Source organism: Lycium barbarum, chromosome 3 (assembly GCF_019175385.1).
Source record: "Lycium barbarum isolate Lr01 chromosome 3, ASM1917538v2, whole genome shotgun sequence".
NCBI lineage: Eukaryota > Viridiplantae > Streptophyta > Magnoliopsida > Solanales > Solanaceae > Lycium > Lycium barbarum.
This window is the reverse complement of record NC_083339.1, coordinates 129,781,055-129,793,103: the sequence shown is the minus strand read 5'-3', so window position 1 is coordinate 129,793,103 and position 12,049 is coordinate 129,781,055. Positions and strand designations below refer to the sequence as shown.

At 35.7% G+C, this 12,049-nt stretch overlaps 1 protein-coding gene across 2 annotated transcripts; it reads left to right on the top strand.

Moving 5' to 3' along the window:
• Window positions 1-5,950: 5,950 nt before the first annotated feature.
• Window positions 5,951-11,271, top strand: LOC132632485 (HVA22-like protein k). Of its 2 annotated transcripts, XM_060348446.1 has the most exons (9): window positions 5,951-6,063; window positions 6,162-6,196; window positions 7,955-8,013; window positions 8,163-8,260; window positions 9,010-9,061; window positions 9,200-9,263; window positions 10,058-10,153; window positions 10,642-10,714; window positions 10,922-11,271. In XM_060348446.1, exons 2-9 carry the CDS (start codon window positions 6,164-6,166, stop codon window positions 11,020-11,022), a joined length of 576 nt encoding a protein of 191 aa, XP_060204429.1. In that variant the 5' UTR covers window positions 5,951-6,063; window positions 6,162-6,163; the 3' UTR covers window positions 11,023-11,271. The 2 variants fall into 2 exon arrangements, with proteins under 2 accessions (XP_060204429.1, XP_060204428.1); XM_060348445.1 differs by having other exon boundaries at window positions 6,056-6,196.
• The last annotated feature ends 778 nt before the right edge of the window (window positions 11,272-12,049 follow it).

The window sequence follows — 12,049 nt, the reverse complement described above, 5'->3', positions numbered from 1 at the left end:
TCAAAGACGATCCGTCAAATTGACCCAAAAAACTTGTCTACTGTTGCTGATTTATGGTCACAAAATATGGACCACAAAGTGCACTCCTCAAATGCATTTTATGCTTCCGTTTGTGGGCCCGCAACGACCCTTTACAGGGTTATATTACATGCCATTAGCAACCCATATGAAAAGCCATAACCCCTAGATATGGGTGAATTTACCCGAAATTGCATAGTTTGTTCTTCAACCTGGTTTCACTTCATTTTAAGTTCTAAGTTTCGTTAGGTATTTGTTCATCCTTTCTTGATCTTCCAAGCTAATTAACACTAGTAATTGACCTTACTTAGTTGTTGATTAGTTCTTGAGTCCCATTTCTTTTTGTGCTAATACTTTTTCAAGCTTTTATCATTTTAACCTCGTTGAAACTTCTTTGGCTCAAGTCCTTTAGTTTAATCGAGTCGTCCATCTTTCAATTAACAAGAATATACTCTTTCACAAAGATTAGCAACCTTGTGAATTGATTTGGATAAAGGGTTCTTGACCAACTTTGGAAGAAGTTTTAGGTTGAGTGGTAAGCTTGAGTGCAAATACGAGTGACGTGAGGAACTTTAGTACTAATCTTGTTTGCTCGTTTTGTAGGTACAAGAAGGAAAGTCATAAGGAGAGGAGATATAAGGATGTCATCCATAGCTTCGAAATATTGTGGTGATGATTTAAAGAGTTATGCCTCTAGCAATGGAGGGTAGTCCTGACTATGATAGTGAAGGAGGCAATGGGAGAGATGATGTGACCTATGACAATGGTCGATATGAGGGTATAGAGTACTACTCCGGAGGTGAATATGAGACAAGTGGATCTCATGGGCCTTATGAAGACGATGAAGGAGTAGGGGAACTTAATGAAGACTCCTATGGTGAAGACGAGAGTTATGAAGAGACTCATGCTACACACCATGGATATGGAGGCGACTTGAGGTATATTCCTTCCTCACACTTACGATATGAAATAATTGGTGGAAACTTGCATGAATTAAGAAGTTGTGATGAATATGAGTCTTATGGTTATGCGCTTTGTGGTGACTATGTCTATGAAGATAGCAATGTTGAACATGATAATTCTGAAGAATCTTCCAGTGGCTATTCACGTACATTGAATTGTGATACCTCCTATTCTAAGGGAAGTGGTATAAATGTGTGGGTTGGACGAAGTAGGAGTCGTCCTAGAAAGAGTAGAGAGAATACATTTGTTACTTCAAGAAATACAATGAATCATATTTCTTAGCCTAATACAAAGGTATCATGTTCTCAATATAGTTATGATGTCGAAGGAAGGAGGAGGGAAGTATTGATATGTGATGGAAGAAATGCAAGGTCTCAAGTGCGAAATGAACCGAAGAGGTGAATTCTTGAGACAAAGGTGAACTTTACTTGGTAGTGTGGGGTATGTCCTTCTATTGGATTCATTGTAGCCACGGCAACTACCTTGCCCCTCAAGTGGTTGAGACATTGGGTATAAAGTTTTTGATGAAATGAGACCCTTACTATGATAAAAAAGGGTACTTAGTTGATAGGAGCGCAAGGGTGTTCTTTACCCACGGCAAATACCAAAAAGAGGTTTGGTGTGATGTACTTCCACTAGACAATTGTCATTTGTGTTTGGGGAATCCTTGGTTCCAAGGCAATAAGGTTTCATATGGGCAAGAATGGTACAAGTATGTAGTGGACAAACAATGGAGACTTCTCTTTCCACCCGTACTTCCTAAAGATGAAGCAATTGCAAGTGAACCCTGTCCTATGGAGAGTGGTCCCGAAATCCCACAATGGGCAAAGAAGAATTTAGAAAAGATTCACCTAATGATGGAATGCTTACGCAAGGAACAACAAATGAAGGTGAAGAAATCTAAGTCTTGCGAAGCGAAATATAAGAGCAAAGTGGAGGGTTCCCTTAACCTTTGTAAAGAAGTACTTGACACTTGTTCCAACTCCCATGAAATTGAGAGAGAAAATATTGAGGGGAGTGAAAAGTGACAACTCTATAGTGGAAAAAAGAGAGGTTGTAAGGAGTGATGTGAGGGAGTTGTCACAACCCTATTCTAATTCATATAACTTTGCTTTCTTAGTTATCTTAATGATGGTGCAGGTATTTTTGGAAGCAAACCAAATGATGAACTTCAAACTTTGAAATTTCATGAGGTAGTTGAAAGCTTCCCGAAGGAGCTAATGGACTCCAAGGTTGAAAACTGAGGTAAAGAGAACGTTCTATGAGAATTTCAAGGTAAAATAGCTAATCTTAATACTCCAAATGATGTGAGTAACCATGATGCTAAAATGAGTGTGAATGATAACTTATCCTTACTTGAGCTTAATGAGCCTTTACCTTGTGATGATCTTAGTGAGTCTTCATTGGTTGTTGGCAATATAGTTGATATGGTTGATCCAACACTAGTTGATTTATTGATGACCATCTTGATTCTTCTTGTGAGATCAATTTGTGTCCACCTAGTGTTGATCCTTATGATTTGCATGTTAATACATTATCATATGATTTGTTAGTTCACCCACTAGTTGATCCTAGCGATGACCGAGTTGATTCTTATTGCAAGATCGATTTGCCTTCAACTAGTGTGGATAATTGTGTTGATCAATTTGATTGCTATGATAGTCCACTAATTGAGAATTTTTGTGATGTGCTTAATGAGCCTTAATTTAGTGGGGTTGTCGATATAATTGATCATTTGGCTAGTCATGAAAATGAAAATGCTTTGAAAGGTGACATTTGTCTTTTTGAGAGTGAAATTGCATGTTTTGATTTGCCGTTGTTCATGGAATCTTCTCTCTTAATCTATGTCTTATTCAATGATAACATGACTAGTGAGGGTGATGTGCATAGTGGATTGTATTGTCATGATGAACATGTAGCCACATTTGGGGTTATAGTGTGTTTTGTGAGTCACTATGTGATGATGATTAGCTTGGTCATGATGAAAAACATGGGGTGGACCAACTTGTTGACACCATCCTCATTGATGAAAAGTCCTTCTTGAGGGTTTGTTACCTACTTGATGGACCCACGTCGAATTTAGGAAAGACCTCTGAAAGTGATGGGCGCCCTTTAAAGAAGGGGAATGTCGAAAAAGAAAGTGATACTTGCCTACAAATTGCTAATTCTTCATTGCATGTTCAAAATCTTAGTGGCTCAATGCATGATATTGTTCTTGAACCTAGTGAGGCTACATTGTAGGATGACATAGGTGAAGAAGTTATTTTGCGTGACACCTTTCTTTATTACTTATTTGCATATGATGACGCTCTTGTGTGTGATAGGGGTGCATCTTATGCTCAAAGGAGTCTTTATGGGTTAGATGATTTTGCTCTTAACCGAGATATGTGTATACTCTTCCCTTTTGATCCCGGTGATACCTTGTGCGATTTAGTCTTGACACTATCTTGGAGGAATTAATTTCTTGATGCTCATATGTGGAACTTTTGTTTTTGGTAGTGGTTAATGTGTAGTTGCACCACAAGTTTTCCCTCATTGGGGTGAAATTATGATTATTGCCTTTTGTGCCAACCCTCATGCGTTGAGGAATATGTCTTCGTATGTCTTCCCTTGGATTTTGCTAAGTTCGGATTCGAGTATGAATCTTTTTGAAGAAAGGGAAGATGATATGATCCTAAATGGAACAAGAATGCTTAGAAGGACGTGAGATGTTTGGATGATAGCATGGGAAGAGATCGTGGAGGCTTCTACACCAATTGGCTAAAAGCGCAAAGGGCTAAAGTGCAAATTATGGCTATAAGATGTAAATCATGGCCAAGATCCCAAATTCAAGGATAGAGATGTAATTTGGGCTACAATTGCAAGACAATTGGTGTTTGGAAGATGAAGATCCCATGTTGGGATATTTTTGCAAAGAGCCACTTTAGGGTCTTTGTTGTAAGAGCTTTTAGTATAAATAAGACACTTAGTCTTTCATTTATTCCTTAGAAGATGAATACTCTTGTTGAGTATAGTTTGTTTAGCTAGGTAGCTATAGTTTTAGTGATAGACAATGGTGGATTCCAATGTTGGCTTGTGACCCTCATTTCCATTGATTTCATGAAGAGTTGTTCATTTATGGATTCAATTGAATTTCTCTTGCCTTGATTTCAAGTAGTATAAGTTCTCTTGATTGAATCCAATTGGAAGGGTCTAAGTTAGATATATCTAGGTTTGTCCATAGATTCATTATCATTAGGGTTTAGCTTTTATTCCTATTTTCTCATCCCCTTTTCTTCAATTCTCATCCTAATTTCTTATTATCCTTTAATTCCGCATTTTAGGTATTGATTTGGCCTTTCCCCCAAATCGATCCTTATCAACTGTGTCTCATGGATAACCGATGACATGACACATAAATTTTAAACGTGTCTAGATGATCATTTTATAAAGTCGGAGTGTTCAACTGACACCATGGAAATGAGTTAGAGATGTTTAGATGATCATTTTATAAGTTGGAATGTTCAACTAATAGTAGAGGTAAAATTAAGTGTTTATATTCTACTATATATTCTCCATACTAAAAATTTTTTAGATAAGAGCCCATTTGGCTTAGCTGATTTAAAATAGTTGATAAGCATTGAGCGCTCATAATCATTTTTTGGTGCTGAAACTGGTTTAAAAAATAAGCAATTACGTGTTTGGATAAAAGTGTTGAAACTAATAATAAGAAGTTGAAGTGTTTGATAAAAAAATGTTGATAAGCAATTTTTTTGTGTTAACATGACCTAAATATCCTTGAAGCCGTTTATACTAATAGGACATGATTATTACAATATTTCAATTTTTTTTTGTGTTAACATGACCTAAATATACTTGAAGTTGTTTATACTAATAGGACATGATTATTACAATATTTCAAATTCCAGATTGATAGTTGTCCTCTTCGAATGATTCATAAAATAAAATAAAATAAAATAAAAAATTGTTTGATTCAAATACAAAATGATTTATGTCTCAATTTAGGTTTAGTTCAAAATTGATTAGATAACATTATTCTTAATAAATATTAAATTAAAGGGTTTCATGTTTTCAGTTTACTTCTTTTTTGAATTCTCATATTTTGTATTTATCAATAATATTTATTTTTATGTTTTGATTAGCTTTTGAAACCAATAACGAATCTCCTAGAATGTAGAGTAATAAGATCGAGTTCCATGCTTTATAAAACCTACAAATCAGCGGTCATTGACGTCGAGTTGGTAGAAGGGAATTGGTAGCAAACTGGAGATCCAAAAAATTTAAAAATTAGAAAATACATCATAATGTAGCTTTATGTAATATGCAAATTAAAAACGTAAAAGGGAATTTTCTCACCCAAATAATACCAAGAAGAATTTGTAGAATAGAGTTGTTGACGTTGAAGAGGTTACAGAAGTCATAGATTCGAAGAACTGGTGAAGGATTAAAATCACGAGGAGGGTTCGACTTTTGTTTTTAAAGAAGGGTTTTTTAGGAATTATAAAAAATAATTAGGGATAGAATAGTAAAATTATTGGCCAACCTAAAAGTGCTTTTAAGCTAAAATATTATAAGGTGGGGTGACCGGCTTATGACTTATACTTATAAGCACTTTTAATATTTATCAACCGTGTAGATAAGCTAAAAATTGCTTATAAGCTTAGCCAAACACCTCAAGGATATTCTAGAGTCTGTTTGGATGGGCTTATTTTAAGTGGCTTAAAAAAAAAATTGAGGTAACCCAACTTATTTTTTTTTGGGCTTATAAGCTGTTTTCAGCTTATAAGCTGCTTTAGATAAGTTAAGTCAAATGACCCAAATTATTTTTTTGAGCTTATTTTAAGCACAAAATGACTTTAAGCTGATCAGCCAAACACTAAAAAAAAATGAAAACAGGTTATAAGCAACTTATAAGTGAATCCAAATGGGCTCCTAGTCTAGTATTTTTTCCATTGATAACATGGCTAAAATTTGATTAGCGGTAAAAAAAGTGTGCTATTTTCCCAATTATACAGAGGAAGAGGGCGGTTAGATCAACAAATTAGGAAAGAGGAGCGGAGTGAATTTTCATAAAGTGAAGAGGTGATATGTAATTTCACAAAAAAAAGTCTATAGATTGCAGTATTGATGCTCAAATTCCCAAGAAACTGAAAAAAGATTCTCTCTCTGTTAAATGGCAGGAATGGCTATGTTTGCCTCAAATCTCTCCAGCGAGGTATCCTCTCTCCAATATTTACTATTCCTAAACACTGATCTTACTGCCACTGCCTCTAATGACAACCCTTTTTAATTCCAGTTCTGTGGTCCATACTAAATTTCATATGCAAATCAGGGTGTCTTTTTATTTAACTGGGATTTGTTGTAGCATCATTAGCAATTAAGGGTTTAGGCTATGCCTGTTGTTTCGATTTAGCGGGATAATTATCGCCTGTATATTCTCCCTGTTACGAGCAGCGTCTTCTTTTTCTTTTTTTTTTATAAGTAAAGTGGTGATATATTCATTCAAACGGCACCAAGAATCAGGTATTTGTCTTAAAAATTCATTGACTAAGTATATATTACTATTAATTTAGAACTCAGTAACTTAAAGAAAAAAATTAGAATCTAAAATCGATAAACTTCAACTCCTGGCTCTGTCTTTGCCAAGAAGGTGCCAAGATCAAGTGTTACATGCAAACGTTTTGGTCCCTAACAAATGATGCAGGTGTCCAGCAACATCTAATCGTTTACAGTTGTAAAATTACATAAAACTGTTAAAAGAAGAATGTGTTAGACAGTAGAGAGTTTAATCTTCACTTCTGATCACTCTCTTGCCACATAACACATATAGTAGAAGTCTTTCAGACCATTACATGTCTTTTTTCTGAATTTTCTTCCACTTTTAGCAAAACCAAAAATGTCTCGTAGATTTAAGCATGACCCATTGTATCCCAGAGGGACTCAGAAACATACACCAGATTCCAGAAGCAGCAACTGGGGAGTGTAATATTCAGATGATTTACACTTTCGACTTCGCAATTACATGTAACAACTGTTGCATATTGTAAATCTCTCTTTCCTTAAATGGTTTCTCATTCTTAAGACAGAATTGTTAATGAGTTCTTGGTGGATTTTAGTGATTACCTCTCCGATCGAACAACGTTCTCTGAAATACTAGATTGAGGGATCGTGGTATATCAGTCCTTATATTAGGGAAAGGGGTATCCAATCCTTCCGGATTAGATTGGACAACGGAAATAGCATGTCGATTAAATTTCTATGTCATGTCTGGCATGAAGGATAATGTACCAGACAAACACTGATTGCCTTTTTCATTTCCGATATGCCTCGAATTGACGTTAAAAAATTTCACTTAAAAGTCATATGAAGGGCCAAAGACACATCAGGATAATTTCTTATATTAGAGGATCATTTTTGTCATTTGGCTTATTCCACATTGGATGAAACAATGAGGGTTTTCCAGATGGGCCTTCCAAAGGTGTGATGAGACTAGATAAAATTATCTCAACCAATCGGTCTCAAATTCCTCATTGCTAAACGACCCAAATATATAAATACTTTAGTATAAAATAATAAACCAATTAATCAGATTGTTGGAAGCATAAATAGAGTATCGTCGTTTTTGTAATGCTGTAATGTTCTGAGGACATGTCGAAACAGACAATGATCTGTTAGATCTTCTTGCCAGTTATGGTTGCTTGACAAGTCGGTAACATTTGTAAGTATCCTATACTCCTTCCTCCAGTCTTAAGAGTGTTTGAACTGGCTGACCACTCACGTTGTGCAATCCTTGAGGTCCATCTTACATGTTTTACTTTTCAAGCTTCACTAAAACTTCTCTTCTATTACTGGTAATCCTTGTGCTTACAACTTTCTTTCATCCTCGTGCTTACAACTTTCATTCATGTCATGCATTTAGAAGGTACAGTCTTTTTCTTCTTTTCAGGTCTCACATCACTTTCTTTTGATGCAGATTGGGTTAAAATTGCTTCTTAGCCCTCTTAATACTAATGTTGTTGTCCGCACTGCATGGTGAGCTCTTATTCGAGTCTGGAGATTTTTCTTTTCATGATCCCAATTGACTTTTCCCATTATTACTTTTAAGTTTTCACTCTATTTATTTAGCTGCATCTTGTTTGGCCAAGTGGAGGATTCTAATTAAACTTCAAAGTTATTTGCAGCTGTTCTGTGGCGATTGTTTTGCCTGTTTATTCTACCTTCAAAGCAATTGAGATGAGGGATAAAAAGGAGCAACAGAAATGGCTTATGTACTGGGCAGGTGGTGATGGTTTTCAAAATGTTACAAATATTGTTTTGCTTTGCAAATCTTGAAGTTCCACTTTTCTCCACTAGATACTGATTGATGTTCTCACCACAAAGTATCTATGTTAGGTTCTATTATGTGTCCTCCTATTTCCCTAATACCGTGTGAAATTAATCTATGGGGTTTCACTTGAAAGCAATAAAAAGAAGCTGGTCTACAGAACAAGAAAATACAACAAGAATTTAAGTTAGATCCTCCTTTAAATCATCTCATTTTTTTAAGAATGGCGTTTCTATACTTGTAATATCTGAATTACTTGCTATATCAATTGATATACAAATCCATAGAAAGTAGGCAATCGGTACAGGTTGGTGTTTGTTTTTCTCTTCCACTTCCTTCTGGTTTTGGATCCTATAACGATACTGACTTCATCTTTTTGAAGGCAATTAAGAATTTGTATGCGGCATGATGATATGTTTTTTGAAGAAGTAAATAATTTTATAATAGCTGTCACTGACCCGCTACCCCCCCAAAAAAAATAAAAAATGGAAACCCCCACTCCCGCTGAATACTTTTGCTTTCCTGGTGAGTTGTGACCTGTGCTTAACCTATTCAAGGTCTAATCACCATCGATTGAATGCCGCACAGTAACTAGCTTTACTTTTATGTGATTGCAATTATCTTGCCCATGTCTCTTTTAAATCAACCATAAGTAACTCTGTCTCTCTCTCTCTACATATATATACACTATATATTACTTGCAGTATATGGATCTTTCAGTATCGTCGAAGCATTCACGGATAAATTTCTCTACTGGTACTGAACTGCTTTCCTTTCCGTTTCTAATTTTTTTATAGCCACTCTCATGTGGTTCCATGGGGTTATTAGTTTGGGAATACCAACTTTTTCTAGCCTTGCTCTTGTAACACGGAAGAGCTTTGTCTTATTTTATAGGTTCCCACTATACTATCATGTGAAGTTCGCATTTCTTGTTTGGCTTCAACTTCCATCTTCTGATGTGAGTTCAACTTTTATTTTTGTTTCTTGACCTTTATCTTTTTCTTTCCTTTCCATTTTGCTTATTCTGCTTGGGGGAGGATGCGTGCAAAATACAATTCACTATCATGGATTATATCTCCTGAATATATCCCCTTCTCATTTCGTAAGATAAGTGTTTGGGAAATATAGCCAGTACCTCTTTTCCATTAGGAAGACCATGACTTTCGGAGCTAACAACTTTAACTGGATACTCTTCCCATAAGAGAGACTTGTGGTTCTGCTGGTGAAGAGAAAACCAAGGAACAGTAGAAGAATAACACATTTGGAACGAGAAGATAGATGAAGCGATTTACAGGGATGAAAAGGAGAGAGAGAAGGCAAGTAGGTGGAGCCCAGGTCTCAAATAAGAGAAAAGGAATGTGGAGCTTACGTTTTAAGCAAGAGACAAGGAAGGGGAGTCTAAAAGAGGATGGTTTAGGGATGGTGGGTGAGGTGAAGCTAGTGAATTTGGTTGACAGTGGAAAAAAAGAGAATGGTGAGGATAGTGAACTGGCTTTAAAAATTAGAATAATCACTGGGGCCTTCTGTGACTTCTTTTTTGTCAATTAAAATTAGAAAATGCCCTAATCTCTACATACTTGCGAGTGTGTCAGGCCAAACCTCCTGGAAAGAAAAACATATCTCGCTGCTTTTGAGGTGAATTCGGCTGAACTGCTTAATTAGAGTTAAGGATGTAGCTTTAGCTTGAAGTTTATACTTTTTCACTAAAAATGGATTTTTGGAAAGTCATGCACTCTTTTTGGTGTTACACAGGGTGCTAAGCAATTGTACACGAACCATCTGCGCCCTTTCCTCATGAGACATCAAGCAAGACTGGATCATATTTTGGAGTTATCTCATGGAGAATTGGTAAAAGTTATCTATTATCATATGTTATATATTTGCCTATCATATGTGTAGATGCACTTGCCAATTTATTGAAGGTTATGTAAAGTGTCATCTAGTTCACTTTACTAGGATCATTGTTGTTTCTTGATGCTTTAGCAGAGGGCTGGATGCAACATTGTGTTACCGGGTTCATCTGAACCCAATACTTTTGACGCGGAGCACAAATTTATATAGAAAAATCCACTAAATTGCAACAAGTAGTATATCTGAACCCATAACTTACAGGTTGAACCTAAAGTTGAAATCCTAAATTCGCCTCTGCTTTTGCCTTCTTGCAAAGATTGTCGGAAATTTCAGTGTGAGGTTGGAAGAAACTGTTTTTGTGCATGTAGTCTCATAGGACTGCTTAAGATTCTAGTTCAATAGTTTCCCTCTTACGTGTATATGTACAGCTTCTTAAGGATTTTTGAATCGTTATTCTGATTGTCTTATACAAATAAAATATGCAGGATAAATTTATTAGCACCCACCAATCAGAAATCCAATTTGCAAAGGAGCTTCTTGGCAAAACTTTATTATCAGGTAGTTCTTTTATATGACGGATCTCCATGATATATATTTTGACGGGAAACATCTTATGTTAGCTTCCACGAGCTATTTCATGGTGAACATCAATATTTATCCGTCATATAATTACAGAAGAAAAGTACTTTCATATTTTTGTTTGGAATACGTACCTACATCAGAATGTGATAGGCTTAACCCATTAAATTTCCTTTTTTTATTTAGTTGGGAGTATACTGCAACAACCAACGCAAGGACGAGTTGTTGGTACAATTGAAGGGCCAGCAGACCAAGTCGAGACTTCAGAGTCAGAAGATGAATCATGATGCCTTTTTCAAAATCAGATTAAGTGCCTTCTCTCTGTCGTATTCATATCTACTAGTTTAGCTTTCGTTCATTTTCTCACTGCATCTTTGATGTAAAAAGAGATAGAAGTGATCAGTGTATACATAATTTTCTAAGGAGTCAATCTTGTTATGGGTTTGTTGGTTTCCTTGTTAGTTTTCCTGTAAATATTAATCGACAAAAAGTGCTGATTCTGTTCAATCTCATGGGGCATTATAAGGTTTGCTTTTTATGCATTCTGAAACACTTCCATTTACTGGGTTGAGTTGCCCATCCTACTTATTAGACGCACTATTTGTTTATGATGGAGGATATGTCCTTTTATGCAAATGAATTAATTAAGGCCTAGAAATTTCTTTTCAAATTCTATATGCAAATTATTGGTCAGTATTTGCTTGTCGAAAGTCGAAACCCACTCTGCTGACATGTTTTCAAGACTAAAGAGTGCATATATGAAAGCATAAACGTGAATTATGAAGTGTAATAAGTAGTTCTTTAGATGGTGTAGCTGTTTGCCATTAAAGCAAATATTTGACATGTTGAACTTTGAAGGCTTGCGAACGGGGCTTGGAGTTGCAACTTGCACCCATTACGCCATGCACCAGTGAGGTGCAGCGTTATAATTACCAACAGACCCCTACTTCTATTTTTTCAATGACGTCGGTGCGAATCAAATTCCCGTACACCTCGACTAATTCTGTCGAATATGTGTTACCCTCCTACCAGTAACCTTGCCCATTGAGATTTTAAAAGTTGAGAAAAAAAACACCTAATATTGTTTCCGTCGAGATTTATCTGTAATCTCACGACTAAATACCTATATGCTATTCTTAAAATATCACCATGCATTTCTTTTTCTTTTGAAGATTATTTAATTTATTTAATTTGCTAATTAAGTAAATCCTAATTAGCATTCAACTTTACTAAACAATGTCTAAATACGAGTTGGACTTAACTAGATTTTCAATCAAGACCCGAATAATTTATTCGCAATCTCAAAATTGTGTA